Source organism: Eurosta solidaginis, chromosome 4 (assembly GCF_040869045.1).
Source record: "Eurosta solidaginis isolate ZX-2024a chromosome 4, ASM4086904v1, whole genome shotgun sequence".
In the NCBI taxonomy this organism is placed as follows: domain Eukaryota; kingdom Metazoa; phylum Arthropoda; class Insecta; order Diptera; family Tephritidae; genus Eurosta; species Eurosta solidaginis.
This window is the reverse complement of record NC_090322.1, coordinates 66,435,865-66,460,872: the sequence shown is the minus strand read 5'-3', so window position 1 is coordinate 66,460,872 and position 25,008 is coordinate 66,435,865. Positions and strand designations below refer to the sequence as shown.

The window sequence follows — 25,008 nt, the reverse complement described above, 5'->3', positions numbered from 1 at the left end:
TACTATATGTACGCTTAATAAAATTAGCAAATCGGAGAAGGACCACGCCCACTTAAAAAAAAAATTTTTTTTAAAGTAAAATTTTAACAAAAAATGTAATATCTTTACAGTATATAAGTAAATTATGTCAACATTCAACTCCAGTAATGATATAGTGCAACAAAATACAAAAATAAAATAAAATTTCAAATGGGCGTGGCTCCGCCCTTTTTCATTTAATTTGTCTAGGATACTTTTAACGCCATAAGTCGAACAAAAATTAACCAATCCTTTTGAAATTTGGTAGGGGCATAGCTTTTATGACGTTAACTCTTTTCTGTGAAAATGGGCGAAATCGGTTGATGCCACGCCCAGTTTTTATACACAGTCGTCCGTCTGTCCTTCCGCATTGCCGTTAACACGACAACTTGAGCAAAAATCGACATATATTTAATGAACTTAGTTCACGTGCTTAATTGAACTCACTTTATCTTGGTATGAAAAATGAACGAAATCCGACTATGACCACGCCCACTTTTTCGATATCGAAAATTACGAAAAATGAAAAAAATGCCATAATTCTATACCAAATACGAAAAAGGGATGAAACATGGTAAGTTATTGGATTGTTTTATTGAAGCGAAATATAACTTTAGAAAAAACTTTATAAAATGGTTGTGGCACCTACCATATTAAGTACAAGAAAATGAAAAGTTCTGCAGGGCGAAATAAAAAACCCTTAAAATCTTGGCAGGTATTACATATATAAATAAATTAGCGGTATCCAACAGATGATGTTCTGGGTCACCCTGGTCCACATTTTGGTCGATATCTGGAAAACGCCTTAACATATACAACTACCACCACTCCCTTTTAAAACTCTCATTAATACCTTTAATTTGATACCCATATCGTACAAACTCATTCTAGAGTCACCCCTGGTCCACCTTTATGGCGATATCTCGAAAAAGCGTCCACCTTTAGAACTAAGGCCCACTCCTTTTAAATACTCATTAACTCCTTTTGGTTGATACCCATATTGCACAAACGAATTCTAGAGTCACCCCTGGCCCACCTTTATGGCGATATCTCGAAACGGCGTCCACCTATGGAACTGAGGATTACTGCCTTTTAAAATACTCATTAACACCTTTCTTTTGATACCCATATTGTACAAACAAATTCTAGAGTCACCCTTGGTCCACTTTTATGGCGATATTTCGAAAATGCGACCACCTATACAACAACCACCACTCCTTTTAAAACCTTCATTAATACCTTTGATTTGATACCCATATCGTAGAAACACATTCTAGAGTCACCCGTGGTCCACCTTCATGGCGATATTACGAAACGCCGTCCACCTATAGAACTAAAGCTTACTCCTTTTAAATACTCATTAACACCTTTCATTTGATACCCATATCGTACAAACATATTCTAAAGTCACCCCTGGTCACCTTTTTGGCGATACTTCGAAAAGGCGAACACCTATAGAACGAAGGCCCACTCCCTTTTAAAATACTCATTAACACCTTTCATTTGATACCCATATCGTACTAACAAAGTCTAGAGTCACCCCTGATCCACCTTTATCGCGATACCTCGAAAAGGCGTCCACCTATAGAACTAAGACCCACTAACTTTTAAAATACTATTAACTCCTTTCGTTTGATACCCATATTGCACAAACGAATTCTAGAATCACCCCTGCCCCACCTTTATGGCGATATCTCGAAACGGCGTCCACCTATGGAACTAAGCATTACTCCCTTTTAAAATACTAACACCTTTCTTTTGATACCCGTATTGTACAAACAAATTCTAGAGTCACCCCTGCTCCACCTTTATGGCGATATTTCGAAAATGCGACCACCTATACAACAACCACCACTCCCTTTTAAACCGTCATTAATACCTTTAATTTGATACCATATCGTACAAACACATTCTAGAGTCACCTTGGTCCACCTTTATGGCGATATTTCGAAACAGCGTCCACCTATAGAACTAAGGCCCACCCCCTTTTAAAATACTCATTAACACCTTTCATTTGACACCCATATCGTACAAACGTATTCTAAAGTCACCCCTGGTCCACCTTTATGGCGATATCTCGAAAAGGCGAACACGTATAGAACGAAGGCCCACTCCCTTTTAAAAATACTCATTAACACCTTTCATTTGATACCCATATCGTACTAACAAAGTCTATTGTCACCCCTGGTCCACCTTTATTGCGATACCTCGAAAAGGCGTCCACCTATAGAACTAAGGCCCACTCCCTTTTAAAATACTCATTAACTCCTTTCGTTTGATATCCATATTGTACAAAAAAATTCTAAGGTCACCACTGGTCCACCTTTATGGCGATATCTCGAAACGGCGTCCACCTATGGAACTAAGGATTACTCCCTTTTAAAACCCTCATTGATACCTTTAATTTGATACCCATATCGTACAAACACATTCTAGAGTCACCCCTGGTCCACCTTTATGGCGATATTTCGAAAATGCGACCACCTATACAACAAGCACCACTCCCTTTTAAAACCCTCATTGATACCTTTAATTTGAATCCCATATCGTACAAACACATTCTAGAGTCACCCCTGGTCCACCTTTATGGCGATATTTCGAAACGGCGTCCACCTATAGAACTAAGGCCCACTCCCTTTTAAAATACTCATTAACACCTTTCGTTTGATGTCCATATTGTACAAAAAAATTCTAGGGTCACCACTGGTCCACCTTTATGGCGATATCTCGAAACGGCGTCCACCTGTGGGACTAAGGATTACTCCCTTTTAAAATACTCATTAACACCTTTCTTTTGATACCCATATTGAACAAACAAATTCTAGGGTCACCCCTGGTCCACCTTTATGGCGATATTTCGAAACAGCGTCCACCTATAGAACTAAGGCCCACTCCCTTTTAAAATACTCATTAACACCTTTCGTTTGATGTCCATATTGTAAAAAAAAATTCTAGGGTCACCACTGGCCCACCTTTATGGCGATATCTCGAAACGGCGTCCACCTATGGAACCAAGGATTACTCCGTTTTAAAATACTCATTAACACCTTTCATTTGATACCCATATCATACAAACGCATTCTAGAGTCACCCCTGGTCCACCTTTATGGCGATATCTCGAAAAGGCGACCCCCTATACAACAACCACCACTTCCTTTTAAAACCCTCATTAATACCTTTAATTTGATACCCATATCGTACAAACACATTCTAGAGTCAACCCTGGTCCACCTTTATGGCGATATTTCGAAACGGCATCCACCTATAGAACTAAGGCCCACTCCCTTTTAAAATACTCATTAACACCATTCGTATGATGCCCATATTGTACAAACAAATTCTAGGGTCATCCCTGTTCCACCTTTGTGGCGATATCTCGAAACGGCGTTCACCTATGGAACTAAGGATTACTCCCTTTTAAAATACTCATTAACACCTTTAATTTGATACCCATATCGTACAAACGCATTCTAGAGTCAACCCTGATCCACCTTTATGGCTATGCCCCTAAATAGCGTCCACCTATAGAACTATGGCCCACTCCCTCATAAAATACTCTTTAATGCTTTCATTTGATGCACATGTCATACAAACACATTCCAGGGTTTCCCTCGGTTCATTTTCCTACATGGTTATTTTCCCTTATGTTGTGACCATAGCTCTCAACTGAGTATGTAATGTTCGGTTACACCCGAACTTAACCTTCCTTACTTGTTTTTTTGTTATTTTTATTTCTAATTTGATGATTTGACGATATTTCTTGAATTAAAGACTAGTGACTTAACAACCGTTCAAGACAACCGTACAGTTCAAAATTCTCACACAAAATGGACGAGTATATCTAATCTCGGACCCGCTTGGCTTGAAAAAATGTTAAAGTTCAGTGGACAAATTTTGAAAGGTTGCATGTTTCGTTTAAAAAATTTAATACAGTCAAGGTAAATACAAAAGTACGGTTGTCTCCGGAAAAATAAAAGAACAAGAACGTATGATTACGATGAAGCCTACATCGCAAAAGGCCAGATTGGGTAGACACAATTTTGGAAGCACGGAAGGGATTACAACAAAAAAAATAACCCAAGTCACATTGCACGTCATTGCAGCACCGGTCATGGTAGTTCCAACTTGGCTGGTCGTAAACGCAAAGCTGGAGGAGATAAGCAAGAGCGAGTCAAATGTAAAGATCGAGAACTTGCCCCAGCTATTGAATGTCGGGTGATACCTATCTCGCAAACTGGAAGGAAATCGAGCAGTCTTGCCGTCAATGGAAATGTGGATGGCAAGGAGCGTGTACTGACTGTAGATACGGGCGCATCTCATTCTTTAATCCGATCCGATTTGGTTAACAGGACTGTAAAGCCATTACCTGAAGCAAGATTGCGTACGATTACTGGCGAGTATAACCAAGTATAGGGGGAAGTGATCTGTGAAGTCTTAATTGGGAATGTCATTGTTCTTCACAAATTCGTTGTGGCGGAGATCGTTGATGAAGTCATAATGGGAGTGGACTTCTTAGTTGAACATGACATCAGGATCGATATGCCAAGAAAGATTATGCACTATGAGAACCAGGATGTGCCGCTTAACTTGAGTTTGGAAGAAGGGTTCAGCAGTAATCGAGTGCTGGTGAAAGAGGAGTTGATGGAACGAATGGGCCAAACAAATCAAAACCAAAGGTACCTGCGAGAAAAACACTGGCATTGACAAAACCTAATGGACGCACTAAAACGACTGAAAGAATTTTCCAGAAAGAATTCAAGGGTGTTTTCTAGGCAGCTCACACTTCTGTTGAGAAAAGTCGGAACGATACTGATTATGTGAAGCCAATCCGTCAAGAGCAAGCTCTACAAAGTGGTTCATTGGCCAAACAACAGAGTGCGAGGGAACGATCAAGGACAATGAGTAGTAAGATGAAACGCAGGTACGATGAGAACAATAATTCGGAAGGTTTCTTGGAGGGAGATTTGGTTCTGTTGTGCAACCCTCACCGGCGGAAAGGTGTTCGATCAAAATTTCGGTGCAGTTGAGAAGGCCCGTACAGTGTTGGGAAGAGGATCAGTGATGTCATCTACCTCATACAAATAATTGGGAAACCACGAAATAGAAGGGTGGTTCATTTGGAGTGGCTAGATCGGGACGATCAGACTTAGGTGGAGGGCAGTGTAACGAATATTAGCAGCACGAAGGGATACTATCATCTCTAAGCCGATGCTAAGCAGTGACTAGATGCACATCAATAATTCAATCATTATGTCTACACATATGTACGTACACGCAGCGGAGAAGCAACGCACAAACACATGCATATATTTTATCTGAGGTGCTCACAAGAAAGGGCAATAATTTGTGCAAGTATTACTCACGCGCATATTAGAAGCTATAAACGTAGTTGTGGCTGGTGATTTTGGAGCTGACAACTAACTAGTAAGTTCTGGAATGGAAAAGCCTAGTAGTATGCAACGAGGAAACCAGACAGTATAAAAGGCGACAACAGTAGAGGCGCGAGAATCAGTTTCGATTAAGCACGCTATCTGTCGAGCAATAGAAGTGTTATTTTGAAAGTACTTGAATAAAGGCCCTTTTTCATTATTAAATATTGGAGTTATTTATTCAACAGTTTAGTGATTCGAACTTAGCAGAAGGTTGCAAATAAGAGGATTTGCACTAAGTTCGTTACAATATCATTACTGCAGTTGAATGTTGACATAATTTACTTATATACTGTAAAGATATTATAATTTTTGACTTAAAAAAAAATTGTTTTAAAGTGGGCGTGGTCGTTCTCCGATTTTCCTAATTTTTATTAAGCATACATATAGTAATAGTAGTAACGTTCCTGCTAAATTTCATTATGATATCTTCAACGACTGCCAAATTACAGCTTGCAAAACTTTTAAATTACCTTCTTTTAAAAGTGGGTGGTGCCACGCCCGTTGTCCAAAATTTTACTAGTTTTCTATTCTACGTCATAATTTCAACGCGCCTATCAAGTTTCATCGCTTTATCCGCCTTTGGTAATGAATTATCGCACTTTTTCGGTTTTTCGAAATTTTCGATATCGAAAAAGTGGGCGTGGTTATAGTCGGATATTGTTCATTTTAAATAGCGATCTGAGATGAGTGCCCAGGAACCTACATTCCAAATTTATTCAAGATGCTTCAAAATTTACTCAAGTTTTCGTGTTAACGGACGGACGGACGGACATGGCTCAATCACATTTTTTTTCGATACTGATGATTTTGATATATGGAAGTCTATATCTATCTCGATTCCTTTATACCTGTATAACCAACCGTTATCCAATCAAAGTTAATATACTCTGTGAGCTCTGCTCAACTGAGTATAAAAATTGCAATGAAAGCATATCTACTAAAATACTGGGGTTTTCAATTTTGCAAACTCACATGATTTGATGCAGGAACTCGATGAAGGCCTTCGACGATTCCACTGCTTTGCTGAAAATTAAAGCTTAGTGCACACACATTCACCCCTATTCTGCATTTCGATTACGTTCCGATTCTATACTCCGGTTAAATCGAAGTCGGTATTCTGCATTACGACGGAATCGTAATGAGAAGAGGAAGAGCAAATTATTTTTCGAAATCAGCTGTTTGTACGGAATTTGTGAACAATGGAGCAAAATAAATTAATGAAAATTTGTAAAAAACACCGAAAAAGGTTAATATTTTATTATCGAAGCCATTTTGTACAAAGAAAAGGAATAGAATATATTGCCGCCATGTTATATTTTTTGAGTGAAGAGCTTTCATAATTGTGTGTTTTTGTTGTTCTTTTGTCCAATTCCCTACCGTTGCCACCAAGTTTTGTTAAAACGGATTCCTGCACGAATATAGTTGACATTTTCTGAATTTTATGGATGCTAATTTCATTGCAGTGGCCTAAAATACTGTATGAAGATTTATTTATTCTTTCCGCAAGGATTGTTTACGTTTTTGCTTCAACTTCCTCTAATCCGGCTGCTTGCTTCGGCATATAACTGGACTCAACGAACAGACACAAATTATAGCTGTCTATTATAATGGAAGCAATAGCCTCGGCATTATTTGTGGAGTTGGAAAGCAACGCATACGAAAATGGCCAGGCGAGAATGGAAAGGCAAATATTGGGAGATTTGTGTAATCCATTTAAGATGAGTGACGAATTTTAAGATATTTAACTTTAAAGTGGTAAAGTTTAATGACTTATTTTCTTATTTAGGTTCAAAAAAATTTTCGACTCAATAAGGATGCTTTCAAGTATGTGTTTGATACTTTTGCGGGGCAAATACGTCCAAGGACTTCGACATCGACATGTTGTTTTTGACCTGGAAACATATAAAAAACAATCATCATCAAGCCTTCTCAACAAGTTTTACTTACATTTTTGCTAAAATTCTGTTATAAATTAATAAAAAAATAAAAAGAAAATATTTTTCGGCCAACCAATTTGCAACTTAGAAAAACGGAACTACGATCGAAATGCAGAATACACAAAATCGAACGATTCGAAGTTGGATCGAAAGAGATTGGAACACAGAATACCAAAATTGCCAAATCGAAAAAATTCCAATCCAAGTCTAAATGCAGAATAGGGCTGATTATTTTCATTCGAGTTTGTTTCATGTCACATCGTTTCTATATTATTATTTTTAGATTCCACTCTTCACTCTCCCAATACCACTTACATTTGTCTCTTTCTCACAGTTCTTTTATCTATTTTATATATGTACATATATAATTCTTTTTTTCCCTTGGTACATAATTTTAGAATTTTAACATTGTTTTTTTTTTTCTTTATTTTTTTGCCTCTTTTCAGCAATCAATTAAATAAATTTTTAAGAAAATATAATCACCCCTATTCTGCATTTCGATTACGTTCCCGTTCTACGCTCCGCTCAAATCGAAGTTTGGTATTCTGCATTACGACGGAATCGTAACGAGAAGAGGAAGAGCAAATTAGTTTTCGAAAGCAGCTGTTTGTACGGAATGTGTGAACATTGGAACAAAATAAATTAAAGAAAATTTGTAAAAAACACTCAAAAACGTTTTTATTTTATTATCCAAGCCATTTTGTACAAAAAAAAGGAATAGAATATATATTGCCGCAGTGTTATATTTTTTTGAGTGAAGTGCTTTCATAATTGTAAGTGTGTTTTTGTCGTTCTTTTGGCCAATTCCCTGCCGTGGCCACCAAGTTTTGTTAAAACGGATTCCTGCACGAATATAGCTGACATTTTCTGAATTTTATGGATGCTAGTTTCATTGCAGTGGCCTAAAATACTCTATGAAGATTTATTTATTCTTTCCGCAAGGATTGTTTACGTTTTCGCTTCAACTTCCTCTACTCCGGCAGCTTGCTTTGGCATATAACTGGACCCAACGAACAGACACAAATACCCCAGCGGGTTAGGGGGTCAGAATATTCCCGCAGTAGGTATGCCTGTCGTAAGAGGCGACTAAAATTCCAGATTCAAAGGGCTGTGTAGCGCAACTATTCAGGTTGCCAGCGCAATATACAGCTTCTCCAAACCCAATTGTCAACCTTATCTATCCGCGGCCACTCCTGTTTCACTAACAGACGAGGCTCTGGCGACCCCAAGCTCCTCATGGAACTTGGGGGTGGGGAGGGAGAGGATGACCTGAAGGTTTAATGTGGCCACATAAATCGTTCCCGAGATGGTCGGGCTAGCACCTTAATGGTGCTGTGGTACCGGAGCGTACCGGATCTGTATCCGGCAAAGGACCATTACATTGATAACACTCCCCAAAGCCTTCGGGGAGCAACCTTATCGCTACAACAGCAACAACAACAGACACAAATTATAGCTGTCTATTATAATGGAATCAACAGCCGCGGCATTATTTGTTGAGTTGGAAAGCAACGCATACGAAAATGGTCAGGCGAGAATCGAAAGGCAAATATTGCGAGATTTGTGTAATCCATTTGAGATGAGTGACGAATTGCAAGAAATTTAACTTAAAAGTGGTAAAGTTTAATGACTTAGTTTCTTATTTAGGTTACAAAAAACTTTCGACTTAATAAGGATGCTTTCAAGTATGTGTTAGATACTTTTGCGGAGCAAATGCGTTCAGGGACTTCGACATCTACATGTTGTTTTTGGCCTGGAAACATATAAAAAACAATCATCATCAAGCCTTTTACGTTTCTCAAAAAGTTTTACTTACATTTTTGCTAAAATGCTGTTATAAATTAATAAAACACTAAAAAGAAAATATTTTTCCGCCAACTAATTTGCAACTTAGAAAAATGGAGCTACGAGCGAAATGCAGAATACACAAAATCGAACGATTCGAAGTTGGGTCGAAAGAAATTGGAACACAGAATACCAAAATTGCCAAATCGAAAAAATTCCAATCCAAGTCGAAATGCAGAATAGGGCTGAATAATTAAAACAACAATGCATATGCGCACAAAAATTAGGTTATTGAAATGAAATATGAAAATTTATGTAATTTTTAAGGTAAATCACAGTTCTAAGTGGGATTGCAATTTTCGCACAAATGGTTAGAACCCAAAGCCAGGAAATTCCTGTTCAGGATACCACAGATCATCATCTTCACTTGCACTTAGTTTTGAAACCATTTCAGGAACCAGGAACACCGCAACCAGGAACACCATTGCAATTTATTTTTAGTTCGAAACGATTTACGGGATTTTTATTTTATTAATTTTTAGCAAAAAAAAGACATGACTTATTCGATCGCAAAAAATATTTTCCCGAGAGTATACCTTTACTTCATACTTTTTCCAAGAGAAGACCCCGCTTTGTCTAAATCCAAAGCTTTTTTAGGCACGGAAAAACAAGTCAAAAAGGTGGCGTGATGCGAAACAGAGATAATTAAATAGGAATGGAGATCGATATTTATATACGTTTGTCTTTTTTAGTTGTTTTATAGGACATTATCTGACGGTAAATTGTGTTTTAACCATTGCATTCCTTAATATCTTTTCCGTGGTACCACCCTATCTTACCATGTATGTCTTGCAAGTGATACATGGAGTTTCCTTTTGTGGCGAAAACTGTAGCTTTAACAAAAACGGGTGCTAGCTTGGCGTTAAACTTATTCGCTTTGTCGCTCAGAACGAAATTACGCCGATATACATTTTCACCTACACTAAATGGTTTTACTCTGCTTCGGAGGTTGTAGCGTTGAGCTGATGTCTCAAAAGCGTTTTGTATGTTCTTGGACAACTCAGTACGCACGAGTCGGAGTTTTTTAACCGCGATGTTTATAATCTTATTCGGCGCTGTCTCAAAAGTTTCATTTAAAATCTCCTTCTTCTTCTCGTATATTTTGATTGAGAATACACATTTCATTATTTTAAGTAATAACCATTTATCATCTGTTTATATTTGTTATCAAATATTTACAGAAATAGTGCATTCATAATGCAAACAAGTACAATTATTTAGATAACAATTCGTTCTGTAATATTGGCCGTGTTTTTTATACCCAGCTGTACTTGTACACAGGGTATTATAACTTTGATTGGATAACGGTTGGTTGCAGGTATAAAGGAATCGAGATAGATATAGACTTCCATATATCAAAATCATCAGTATCGAAAACAAATTTGATTGAGCCATGTCCGCCCGTACGTCCGTCTGTCCGTTAACACGATAACTTGAGTAAATATTGAGATATATTCACCAAATTTATGTGGACCCAGAATAGATTGGTATTGAAAATGAGCGAAATCAGATGATAACCACGACCACTTTTTATATATATAACATTTTGGAAAACACAAAAAACCTGATTATTTAATGAATAATACACCTAAAATGTTGAAATTTGACGTGTGGACTGATATTGAGGCTCTTGATAAAAATTTGAAAAATTGTTTAAAAATGGGATTGGCAATGCCCACTTGTGATGAAATCAATTTTACAAATATTATTAATCATAAATTTAAAATCGTTAAACCTATCATAACAAAATTCGGCAGAGAAGTTGCCTTTACTATAAGGAATGCTTTGAAGAGAAAAATTTACGAAATCGGTTAAGGACCACGCCCATTTTTTTATATAAAAGATTTTTAAAAGGGTCGGTGGGCGAATAAAATAAGCTATATATTTGCAAAAAAGAGCTTTATATCAATGATATTTCATTTTCCAAGTGGATTTATAACAATAAATAGGAAAAACTTCAAATTTAAAAAATGGGCATGGCACCGCCCCTTTTATAACCAAGCAATTTTCTATGTTTCGGAGGCCATAACTCGAAGAAAAATTAGTTCAGAATAGAACCATATGTATATGTATTATTGCGTAGCCTTGTAACACTATTAAGCACACAAAACAAACAACAACAGCTTTTCAAGTGTACAGCTGGGTATGCAATGTTCGGTTTCACCCGAACTTAGACTTCCTTACTTGTTGTTACTTGCATATACACCAAAAAAAAAAAAAACACCGTATCGGCTATTACACATACTAGTAGTGTATAGTGAAATAGCCTTTTCATAGTGTACAAAGCATACCAAAATCGAAAGTGGGCGATAGTAGAGACATACATTTTTGTGCACTTAATTTATGCGCACCAATTTCATAAGTGCAAATAAAGTTATGCACTTAGCAGTTCAAACAAAGTTGTAAAGTGCATATGTATGTACATGTGCGGAAAAAACACAGCTATTGTTTTAAGTTAGTAAATTCTACTATTGGCTCTGTTCCCCATTTTAACATTAACGGTTCCGTTTCGAACAAGTTCATGCGTTACATATACATATACAAACTTTCCTTTGTAGTACAGTGTACTAAATTTTGGTGTAACTAAAGTCTTCTGCACTGTGAAAGCTTTAACCCAAGACACAGTCAAGTTTTCCGAAGCTTTACAACAAGTATTTTTAAATGTGTCAAACAGGGAGGTGCATATTTAGTAAACATTACCGAAAGTTGCGACACGTAGCAGTAAAAACGTTTTTTTTAATTATATACGCATTTAGACAGATGCGTCGACATATGTATATGTAAGTAAATTTCCTTATTTGATTTAAAAAAAGAAGTAAGTCGGGTAGCCCTAAAGTCTTCAACGGATCTCCCGCCTATACCGTCAATGAAAAACACACTGACACGAAACAAAAAGTTTGACACAAGCTGTTTTCAGCTAAAAGAAAACAAGCGCTGCTCTGCTTATAGATAAACTTTATACAAAGGTGAATGTAGTAGGGAATTGTTCGCAGCCTCAAAGGTATAGCATTATAACAGAATTACTTCAATAGAAATCTATTTTATTTCTAACTATAACCTTTGGAGGGTAAAGTAGGGCAAAACTGACTCAGAATCTGTAATTGAATATACCTGTGAAAATGAGACTTTTATCCTTTTCAGGTTGGTATAGTCGCCTTAATGTCTTATAATAATGCCTTATATTATTTGGGCTATAAGCCTTATATATAACAAAATCCTTCAGTAAACCGTACGCCGGATGGCAAAATTATTTATTTATTTATTTATTTATTACGACTCTTAGAGCCTAGACCAACACTTAAAATTATAGAAATATATGGGTGCCTCCAATGTTACGGACGTTCCATCTTGGCAAAATTTTTCGGGTGTTAAAACTGTAGCAATGGATAAGAAATTTTTCTTTTTTGTTATAAACGACACTGGTGGACATCTATCCAAACCAATTAAAAATTACTTTCCATAAGCGGTACAAAGCTACTTTATATCGACCTAAAATTGCCGATCGACCGTTCCGAAAATGTACCCAATTTATGAGGTGACATAATATTTGCTAAGAATTCATCGAATTGATTTATGCTGTATGAATGTTGTAGGAATGGTAAATAAAGGAATATTCAAGGCTTATAGTTGCATAACTCTTATCTCTCAAAGGGTTTGTGGGTCAAAAATCGAATTTTTTTTTGAACGTTCTCGTTCGGGCGTACCATTTTTTTTCGTACTAGGCCAAAATTTTTTATGTAAATAACAAATGGTTCCATTTTATTGTAAATGTGCAAACTTACATTGGAAATTTCATTTATTCCTGCGAAATTCATTTTTCAAATACCCAGATAGAAAAATTAAAGAAAATTTCTATTGTCGTTTGATCGTTCCGATTTTTGACATCCTTACAATCTTGAGTGCTTGTAATTCTCGAAAATCAAATTACCATTGTTTTGATGTTTTCCGCCGATTCCCATAGAAAATTGGAGAATTTTGCAATCCATTTTTGAGTAACTTCCCGAAAAGCACACTTTGGAACCCGATGACTATTTAGCAGGAGGGGAAAAAATTGTGGTCCACGGGTCGCAAAAATTCTAATAAACCTTTTAACTTTGAACTTTTGATTACGAGTTTTGAAGGATTTCCGATAACCCAGTGGCCTGAAACCTTGAACATAGCTTTGGTCTTTATTAGGTTGAGATATTGAAGATATTTTTAAACATTTTGAAATATTTTGAAAGTCCATTTAAAAAATTTGAAATCTTGCAATCGTTGTTTGAATAACTTCCAGTAGAGAAACTAAGAACATACTTCAGTACGGCATGACAATGCAACATAACGGAAAAAAAGAAGATAAACACTTTTGAAGCACTTCGTTTATTTTAATAGACCAGAAGAGACGAAAATGTCTCTTTAAACAAAGAAATAATATTGTTGAACTTTGATATCAAAATTTTAACATAACAAAAATATAAACGTGGAGTGCAATAAGTAGGTTTTCGATATAATCTTTACCCAAGTCTACGCGTTGGCGGTGGCGAGTACCGAAGAAGATTTAACGATGAGCTGTACGAGATATACGCAGAGAGGTAGAGGGCGGCCCCCACTCCGCTGGAAGGACCATGTGGAAAACGATTTAAACTCCATTGGTGTGACCAATTGGCGCCGGTTGGCAGAGAGAAGGAGCGACTGGCGCGCCTTGTTGGACGGCCGTAAAAGTTTAAACGGTTAAGCGACTATTAAGTAAGTAATAAAATGACAAAATAATAACCACAACCGATAAGTTTTTTTAGCAGAGCCGAAGGATTGGTAGGGTACTGTCGTTCGCAGTTATATCGGGATCATTTCGGAATAATTTTGGGAGACATATCGGGATAATTGCAGCGACTGTCGCGATCAATTGGAAACTATATTGAGGTTCTTCCAGGGCCATTTCTAACCAATTTGTGGTCTTTTTCTGATGATCTTGGAAACTATTTCGGTATCATTTAGGGATCACTTTGGGGTAATTTCGGAATGGATTTGGGGACTATTTTGACGTCATTTTTGGACTATTTCGGGATCATCTGGGGACTCTTCAGGGGTCATTTCGATAATAAAAATAAATTAAATTAAATCTCTTGTTTACGATTTTGGGGACTATTTAAATGTTCTCCCGAGGTCATTTAGAGATCACTTCGGAGTAGTTTCTTTGGAAAGTTCGACATAAATTTTAAGTGATTTCCTGATGATCTTAGGGACTATTTCACAGAACTTTGTCATACGGCTTTAACATTTTACCTACACTGCTTATTTTTTTCCAACTTGCAGCATTTAAGGCTTTTTTTATTACAAGATATGGGGATTGGCGGAATTGAAATTTTTCGAAATAGTTTCAAACTGTTAGAAATAACATCAAAATAAAAATCATAAATAATGCCGTGATGTGTGCTAAAAATCCTAAAAATATTCCGTAATATCCATGAAATAATCGAAATAGACTCGGAAAGTAATCCTGAAGGAGCGGTAATATATCTCTGAAACAATATGCATTGGTAGTATGTTATCTGTTATTAAAACTGCCACTTCCTGCACAGTGGTCACTCTTATATGGAGTTGGTGGCTAAAAATACTTCCAGTAGAGATATCAACGTGAAACTTTGGTCACGGTTTGTTTTGCAAAGGCATTGATAATATACATAACATAGTGGTACTTTCGATATAAGACAAAAATTGAATTCATGCCACATGGAATTATGTCATACCACCATATCAGATCTCTAATATTGTTTCTACGGCAACTTTCCTCGACCTTGGAAATTTATATCATTCTATCAGCCAGCATTGAATGTCGAATCGTTTCGCCAGTACCCTTTTTACAGCATAATCTTTATATATAAAAATCACGTGTCACATTGTTTGTCAGCGATGGACTCCTAAACTACTAAACCGATTTTGAATTTGTTTTGCACCCCGTGTGTAGTTTGATCTAGCTTGAAATATAGGATAGGTTATATCTCAGTTTATAGTCTCAATATTATTTTATTGCAAATCTTTTAATATGTTTATACGTAATAATAAAATGTTACGTATAAGTATTTTCAAGTGGTGCGGATATACTTCCGTGTAATTGGTTGGTGATTAATTAAACAACGTGCTTATAAATAAAAAAATATTATAGCGAATGATATCAAGTATAGCACATCACCCGACCCGCCGAGAGGGTGGGTGTTGAGTAAACGAACCTGTAACCGACTCTTTATTTGATTTTATTGTATCTGTTTTACCCTGCGTTATAAATTGACAATCTAAATTTGAATCAAACTGAATTTTTATATTTTATGTTTTCTATGCCACCCTGCAACATTTTCCTTAACATTCTCGAACAACTACTTGAAAGAATGTGAAAAATTGTATCAAAGAAATGTTGGTGGAAAAATAATAGCAAATAAGTAAGTTAAATTACTTGGAAACTGTCTTTTGTTAATTTGCATTATTTAATACAGATAATAAACTCCACTCCGCATATTATACGTACTTTACTGGGTCTTTTATTTTCAATATTTGGACATAAAACGGAGTTCTGTTATACTTGCATTGAATTCCCAACATCTTTATTATTTATTTGATTTGCCAAATAAATCGTTTATGCGTCGTCGCAGCGAGAGATTAAAAAATCGTAACAAGGAAATGTCCTCAGAAAAACTTAATGCCACTCTCAGCAGCATTTGTTGCAAGAATCCAATATAAAGAATGCTAAACTCGAACAGCTGTTTACGCCAACAACAGCCCCTTCAAGTTTGCCAGCACATATTTTAACTTTGCCGAATTCATTCACCACGAGCATGCCTGTGTCAACGTTTTTGCCGCATATGCCTGCACCCGCCATGTCAACTGTGCCGACATACTCCACTGTAGGATATGCAGCGACTACAACTCCCCACGCCATGTCAACTGTGCCTATATACAGTACTGTAGGATACGGAGCTATCCTATCCTCTAAAGCCACGTCAATTCCGCCGACGTACTCTAAATGGGGACACGTAAGTGTTCCAACTGCCAACACCACGTCAACTCTGCCGACGTACCAATATACGTTTCCAATTACGACTAATCGACCAGCAGTATTCGAGCAATCATGTTTACCGTATACGTCTACATATTTTATGCCGATAGGACCACCGTTAACCGTCTGGACGAATCCTGCCACAATGCTTATAAATTCAACAACGCCGCTCCAGATGAGCAATCCACCTCAACAATACAGCCACGTCATACGTAAGTTACAAGATCTCACAGAATTTTCAGGTTTGCCAGAGCAATGGCCTATGTTTGCCATCGCATACAAAGAAACAACAGATGCCTATCGCTACACGAATCTAGAGAATTTGACACGGCTGCAGAAGGCGCTTAAGGGCGCAGCAAAATCGAAAGTTGAAGCCTTTCTAATACACCCAGATAGCATTAACATGGTCATGAACACATTGGAGATGCACTATGGAAGGCCACAAATACTTATTAAGAGTCAATTAGCAAAAGCGAGAGCCTTCCCACAGATTTCAAATTCGAGAATTTCCGATATGGTTGATTATAGTACAATGGTGTCGAATCTGACAGTATTTTTGCAGAATGCATGTGCAATGCCACATCTGCATAATCCAGCACTTTTAGATGAGCTTGTAGGTAAGTTGCCTTTATTAAAAAGAGAAGAGTGGGTACGTTACATTTATACAAATATAATGGATTATCCGAGTATAATGGATTTTAGTCAGTGGTTACAAAATGTCGCCATGTTCATATCAATCGCCGCAGATACTGAGCCAACTAAGACTGATGCAGTGCTCAATACACGAAGAGATAGAATCTTCAAGCCTACATACGCAATCACTACCGAAGAAAAGGAACAGGTGTGCTTTCTTTGTCACGAACAGCACGATATTTACCAATGCACAAAGTTTTGCCGCAGTCTTGTTGGTGAAAGATGGAAAATAGCCAAAACAAATCGTCTTTGTTTTTGTTGCCTTCGTGGTGGTCACAATTTAACAAATTGTACAAAACGCCGTGAATGTGGTATTAATTATTGTAAGAAATATCACCATCCACTGTTGCACGAAGAATGTAAACAAACAGCTGCTATTGACAAAAACAGCAACACAGAGAAAATGTCAAATGCAGTGAGAGAAGAAGTGAATCCAAATGAAACTACGAACGCTGCTATATTTGAAAATGAATTTAATAAGAAAACGCTATTTAAATATTTGCCAGTGATAATAAAAGGCCCAAAGGGGTGCCGTAAAGTTATAGCATTCATAGACGACGGCTCAAAAATTTCTCTTATCGAAGAACAAATTGCCAAATCAGTTGGGTTAAAAGGGCCAGCTGACTTACTGTCACTGCGATGGATTGGTGGTAAAACAACAAGCAAAGTATCTCAACGCTTGAATATTGAGATTTCAAGTGCAAATATTTCTACTAATACCTTTGAAATGAGAAATGTTAGAACCACAAAAAAATTAGAATTACCTTCGCAAACATTAGATTTGGAAAATTTTAGAAATAAATTTGATTGTTTAAAAAATGTGCCCGTCGAAGACTATGTTGACGTTTTGCCGCAAATGTTAATAGGTATTCCACATATACAGCTTGTACGGCCAATAGAAGTTATTAATTTAGATGAACATTTTGCAGTACACAAAGCAAAATTAGGTTACATACTTTTTGGTTCTAATGAAGATAGTTCCGAAGAATTTGTTTGTCGTATCGATTGTGAGCAAGACAGTTATAATAAAATTCAGCAACAAGTGTCCGAATACTTTACCATTGAGGATTTCGGGGTAAAGCCGTTGAAGCCAATTATTTCGGAAGCTGACAAGCGAGCCGAACGATTACTTTTAGAGACGACCCAGCGGTCTGGAAACCAATATGAAACCGGTTTACTATGGAGAAAAGACCATGTTGAATTTCAAGAGAGCTACTCTATGGCTTTGAGTCGCTTGCAAATAATTGAGAGAAAGATAAGAAATGATAATGACCTCGCCGAATGGTATAAGGGTACATTGCCAAATCGTATGCAAGCAAGTTGTCAGTTAATGAAGCGAAATTAGTGAAACCACATACATGTTATCTGCCGCACTTCTCTGTATGTAACGTAAATAAAGGGAACAAGAGACGTTTAGTGTTTGATGCTGCCGCATCAATAAGTGGTGTATCATTCAACTCGCGATTAATGAAAGGTCCGAATACCTACCAGCCACAGCCTCTTACAGCAATTATATTTAAATTCCGTCAGGGCAAAATAGGGGTTTGTGCGGATATATGCGAAATGTTTCACCGCGTAAAAATACGAGAAGACGATCAGACCGCTCAAAGATTCTTATGGAGAAGCGGCAATCAATCAGTAGAACCAGATGTTTATGTAATGAGCGCAATGATCTTTGGATCAGTCAGCTCCCCATGCTCAGCACAATACGTTAAAAATATAAATGCTGAGAATTGGGCGGGCATGCGTAAAAGGGCGAAAGAAGCAATAATAAAACGTCATTATGTAATTGATTATGTCGACAGTTTTGACAGTGTTGACGAGGCCATAAAGGTGGCAAGCGATGTTTTGGACATTCACGATAAAGCATGTTTTGAACTACGAGGATTTTTGTCTAACTCGATAAAAGTTCGCGATTCTTTGAATAAAACACCAACAGGATCAGGCGATGTTTTAACGAGCATGTTTAATAGCGAAACAGTGACTGAGAAGGTATTGGGCATGTTTTGGCGCCCGGAAAACGATGAGTTTTGTTTTTTATTGAAGTTTGCGAAGATATCACCAGCAGTCCTAAGTGGCAAGCGCCGTCCCACTAAAAGTGAGGTACTGGGCCTTACAATTTCCATATTCGATCCAAGCGGGTTTTTGGCTAACGTAGTTATAAAATCAAAGATACTCCTGCAAGAGTTGTGGAGAGTAAATGTGGGTTGGGATACAGCAATCCCAGATATTTACCAAAGGTGGTATGACTGGTACTTGGAGTTATCAAATGTCAAAAAAATAGGCGTACCAAGGTGTTACCATAGCAATTTTACTGATATTAGCTCTCATATCGACTTGCACGTTTTTGTTGATGCGAGTGAAGTGGCCTTTTCCGCCGTGGTTTATTGGCGGATTTCTAGTCAAAAGGTAGTCGATGTAGTATTCGTAGCTGGGAAGTCGAGGTGTAGTCCGATTAAACCCCTGTCGATTCCCAGATTAGAGCTGCACGCAGCAGTACTGGGTGTTAGATTGTCGAATGCAATTGTTGAAAGCCACGATGTGAAGCCAAGGGCGATAGTTTTTTGGTCTGATTCAAAAACGGTCATAAATTGGATAAGGTCTGACAGTCGATGCTACAAGCAATTTGTGGCACACCGCATCGCAGAAATTTTAGATTCAACAAACGTTGAGCAATGGAAGTGGGTACCCGGGTCATTGAATCCCGCTGACGATGCGACCCGAGCAAATACAAAGAAACAGACGATCAGCTCGCGTTAGACATCGGGCCCAGAATTTTTAAAGCGTCCGAAAGATGAGTGGCCGTCTCTCCCACCTGACATAAGCCAGCATTCAGGGCAAAATGAAAGGCGTTCTAAAAGTTTGCTAACGATTTCGGAAAAGGAACGAAGTATTGAATTTGGAAGATACTCGAACTATTATAAACTTTTAAGAGTGATGTGCTGGATTCGTCGTGCGATAGCCAAATTTAAAGGCAAAGGTAAAAAGCATGCAGAAAGCTGCATTTATTTAACGGCAACAGAATTGAAAGACGCTGAAATCAAAGTTTGCCATTTATTCCAACGGGAAGTCTTTGCAGAGGAGATACAAATGCTGACAGATGGAAAACATTTACCAAAGGGTAGCGCAATTTATAGTTTAACACCAATATTGGATAAAGATAATAAAAATAGGTCTGCTAAGGCAAAGCCACCTCTCATGGGACAGTTGCCGGAAGATCGTCTTACTCCGTTTGTCAGAGCCTTCTCATACACGGGTCTAGATTATTTCGGCCCGTATTTGGTGACGATTGGGCGTCGTCATGAAAAAAGGTTGGCAGCTCTATTCACGTGGTTGTCTGTTAGAGCAATACATATAGACCTCGCTAAAGATTTATCTGCGGACTCTACAATAATATGCTTACGAAATTTCATGAACCGAAGAGGAGTTCCCGTCCGGATCAGGAGTGATAGGGGTACGAATTTTGTGGGTGCTAGCAAGGAGGAGTTGGCACTCATTGACAAATTAGTGGCGGGCGAGTGTGCAAGGCGCGGCGTGGAGTGGGTATTTAACACCCCTGTAAACCTATCAGCTTGCGGAGTTTGGGAGCGAATGGTTCGTTCCGTGAAACGTGTTTTGTCTTTCGTACTTAAGGAAAGGGCACCACAGGTGGAGACGCTTACGTCATTACTTATCGAGGCTGAAAATTTGATAAACTCGCGACCTTTAACACATCTTCCGTTGGAAAGTGAAAGCGCCGAGCCATTGACGCCGAACCATTTTTTACTCGGTGGCCCAAACTTCGTGCAAACGCCAACAATAAACGAAAAAGTATGCTCGCGTAAGCAATGGCATAGCCTTCAACAGCTTAAGCAAAGCTTTTGGAAAAGGTTGGTTTTGGAATATCTTCCTGAACTTACGCGCCGAACTAAATGGCATCAGAATGTAAAGCCTATTCAAGTTAATGATGTAGTTATAGTCTGTGATGACAACGAACCCCGAGGCGAATCTGTTTTACCCTGCGTTATAAATTGACAATCTAAATTTGAATCAAACTGAATTTTTATATTTTATGTTTTCTATGCCACCCTGCAACATTTTCCTTAACATTCTCGAACAACTACTTGAAAGAATGTGAAAAATTGTATCAAAGAAATGTTGGTGGAAAAATAATATCAAATAAGTAAGTTAAATTACTTGGAAACTGTCTTTTGTTAATTTGCATTATTTAATACAGATAATAAACTCCACTCCACATATTATACGTACTTTACTGGGTCTTTTATTTTCAATATTTGGACATAAAACGGAGTTCTGTTATACTTGCATTGAATTCCCAACAGTGGGGGTGGTGGCATTAGCTCCGGGGACGGGGTTTCTGATGGGGCCCACGATTTATAGGTACTATGACATTTTTTTTTATTCAGGAGAGTCTTTAGTTGTTCCATGTGTAATTTTTAAGCCGAATTTCAAAAGCAACGAAAGTCTCATTTTCGTTTTAATATTATAGTGAAGTGTGAAAAATAAAAATCTATATATATAAAAAGAAAGGCGAAAATGTGTGTTACTTGGTCGCCGGTGTTTGAAGAGATGCGTTGGTCGATTTCGTTCAAACTTTCACCTAAGTTGCGTAAACCTCGTGCGGTGGTTACTAAATAGGATTGGTTGCGATCGACTTACAGGGTCTCGAGATATAGGCCGAAACGTGGACCCGAGTACCCCTTGAATGTGTTTATAGAATATGGATAACAAATGAAGGCTGTTGATGAGTGCTTTAGTAGAGGGTAATTTTCATACCCCTGGGTGACTAGTGTCTCGAGATATAGGCCAAAACGTGGGCCAGTGAATGCCTAGACAGTGTTTATACAAATTCAGAGAAGAGGAAAGGGAGAAGGAGATTGAGAAAGAGATAGAATGAGACGAAGATGGCGATAGATGAAGCGAAAAAGGCGGAGGGAGGAGTGAATAAAAGGATTAGGAAAAAGTGAAGAGGGGGAGGGCAGATTTAGACGGAAAAAGCTTATTGAAATGTTAATGTTGTAGTTATATATATAATGCTTGCATTTAGTATGTACAGGATTTTAACGGTAATATTTCATGGAAACATGGAACAAGGCATGTACATACCTACAAATTTTTACTTACCAGACAACAGAAAACAAACACATGCAAATAATTTAGTTGACTTCATTTATTACACATTTTTTGTTGTTATAAATATTATATGTACATCAAATTAATTAAAGCAATAAAATTCTAAAAATATATACGCCCCAGCTCTAGATATTTTTTTGCCGGGGAGATTTTCCTCCTTATCATATAAAAATGCATGGAGATGAGAAAAAACTCCTCGTGAAAAATTATTTAAATAGAATTTGCATGATAATCACAATATACTCGTATACATTGGATAATGTTCTTAATAAGGATACAAAGTATTATTAATTATTTGTTTGAGAAAATATTAATGTTGAAGTTACAAATAAAAATTTTGAGATGATTTTTTTGAGAATTCTTAAAAGTATAAAACAAAATCCACAAAAAGAGTCACTTTCGCGGAAACCAGAACAATTTAGTTTTAACCAAATAAAAAGGTAGTAATCTAAAAATGACGTTAATCGGCCCTTATATTATTTGGCAAGGGATGATGAAGAATTCTTTGAGTAAGCCCCTGCAGAAAATAATTACCAATTATCTAAAAAAGGTTACTAATAGCGAACTATTTTACGGGATTCATAACTCCATTTTAGTTAACTACCAAACGCCAGCTATTAACCAATTGACTTTTTATCGGCAATCGATATACAAAAGTTGTTAGCTTAAACACTATGCGAGGTGTTTATTGCAGGGACGGAAAATAATAATATTTTTTTTTTTTCGGAGTCCAAAAAGTCCTGGTCAAAAAATTGTCCTAGGTGAAAATGTTTGAGTTCCCAGGTATCCCTATAGCAATATCATGTCGAATCATGCATCCTTTTTATTTTTCGAACTTTTTCCATAAAAGTCCACATATAAAAGTAAAATCTGTATTCTTACTTTCTAAGTCCGATAGAACTAGTTAAACTCGGACTTTTAAAAATAAAAGTCCCGAAATAAAAGTTAAATCAAGACTTTTGTTTTTTAAGGCCGAAATAAAAGTCCCGCTTGATAACAAAGAAACGGCTTATCCGAATTAAAAAAATTTGGTACCAATCGATTCTCCTGGATTCCTAAAATTTAAAACCTTATGGACTTTTGAGAATTTCTGTTAATAATACTAGAAATTTATCATAACCAAACTAGATCGAAAATCTCGTAGTATAAATGGTGAACTTGCAGTGGATTTTTGCAATAAATTTCATTCCAATAAAACTATTAGAGTGAAAATTGATAAACCGCATTCTGCTATGATAGGAAAGCTTTCCAAAAAAAAGAAATGGTCGTAATCGGTCAGTAGCCACGCCCCTTTCTGTATATAGAAATTTCCGCATAGAACATGCGATAGTTGAGTATCTAAGGAAGCCACGTTATCTTAAATTTGGCACGTAAATTACTGACATTGGATGTAGTTGATCCACATAATTTTTTTGGACAATGGGCGTGGCACCAACTACTTTCCAAATAAAATTTTTTGGACTTTCAAGTGCGATAACTCGTACATACTTTGAGAAATATTTTTGTAAATTGGTAAGTGAACTTCATATTTGTATTTGTACATGCCGACGGTAAAAGTTTTAAAATCGAATTAAAGTCACACCCACTTGTATATAAAAATATCAAAACTGGCTACTTGAATTCATTGCTAAGTACGTGAATATGTCGGAGTTATTTCGGGACTATTGCGGGATCATTTGGGGATCCTTCCGGTATCATTACTGGATGACTTTCGGGATCCCGTCAGGGTCATTTCGGGACTTTTTCGGGAACATATGGGGATCCTTCCGGCATCATTTCTGGATAGTTTTCGGGATCCGTCCAGGATTTCGAGAGGATTATTTCGGGACTTTTTCGGGAGTATTCCGGGATCATTTCTGAGTAGTTTTTGGGATCCGTCCGGGATTCCGTGAGGATTATTTTGGGACTTTTTCGGGAGTATTCCGGGATCATTTATGGATTGTTTTCGGGATCGCGTCGGGTTTATTTCGGTATCATTTGGGGACTCTTCCGGTATAATTTCTGGATGGTTTTCGGGACCCAGTTAGGATAATTTCGGGACTACTTCGGGATGATTTTGGGGCCCTTCCGGCATAATTTCTGGATAGTTTTCGGGATTTGTCCGGGATCCCGTCGGGATAATCTGGGGACTATTTTGATATCATTTTGGGACCCTTCCGGAATCATTTTAGGTCTCTTCGCAACCGGTGATTCAGCACACATGCCTTTTTAAATTATGAGCTTTTATGGCCATGGATTTGCTGCAAATGCCTAATGTTTGTTATTCGTAATTTTGTGTTCTTCTAGTATTATTAACAGAAATTCTCAAAAGTCCATAAGGTTTTAAATTTTAGGAATCCAGGATTGATTTGGTACCAAATTTTTTTAATTCGGATAAGCCGTTTCTTTGTTATCAAGCGGGACTTTTATTTCGGCCTTAAAAAATAAAAGTCTTGATTTAACTTTTGATTGGGGACTTTTATTTTAAAGTCCGAGCTTAACTAGTTCTATCGGACTTAAAAAATAAAAAATCCGAAAACAATTTTTATCTTGATCCAAATATATTTAAAGTCCAAACTTAATAGTTTTGCAAGGACTTATATTATAAAAGGAATAGCAGTTTCAAACCCTGGTTTATTGATCAACAAGTTCAGCTTTTTTATAGTAAATAACCAGAAAATAGTGCGCATCGGTTTATTTGGAACCAACTTGTATTTAACTCATAGTAAGCCTCTTTTTCTGCTGGGACATCAACTATCCAGCCTCGTCTGAAAATAAAAAAAAAAAACGAAATGTTTCCCAAATTATTAAATAAATTATAAAAATAAAAAATTGCTTGAAATAAATGTTTTCATACATTTAAAGCAATACGCGCAATCCCCGATCAACTCATACAAACAGACAACATTTGGTTAATTCTTTGTAGGTCTATAAATAGAATAAA

The 25,008-nt window shown here is 37.1% G+C and overlaps 1 protein-coding gene across 3 annotated transcripts in view; it reads right to left on the bottom strand.

Moving 5' to 3' along the window:
* Window positions 1-25,008, bottom strand: part of dpr18 (defective proboscis extension response 18) — a 217,743-nt gene that overhangs the window by 13,091 nt on the left and 179,644 nt on the right. For 2 of the 3 annotated variants that reach the window (XR_010952597.1, XM_067781936.1), the window contains one exon: window positions 22,105-24,832. The exons of the other annotated variant lie outside the window; for it this stretch is intronic. Coding sequence is in view for 1 of the 2 variants with exons in the window: in XM_067781936.1 (XP_067638037.1) it covers window positions 24,819-24,832 (14 nt within the window). In the remaining variant the exon portion in view is untranslated. Of the gene's footprint in view, window positions 1-22,104; window positions 24,833-25,008 lie in introns of those variants that run through there. 3 annotated transcript variants of the gene reach the window in all.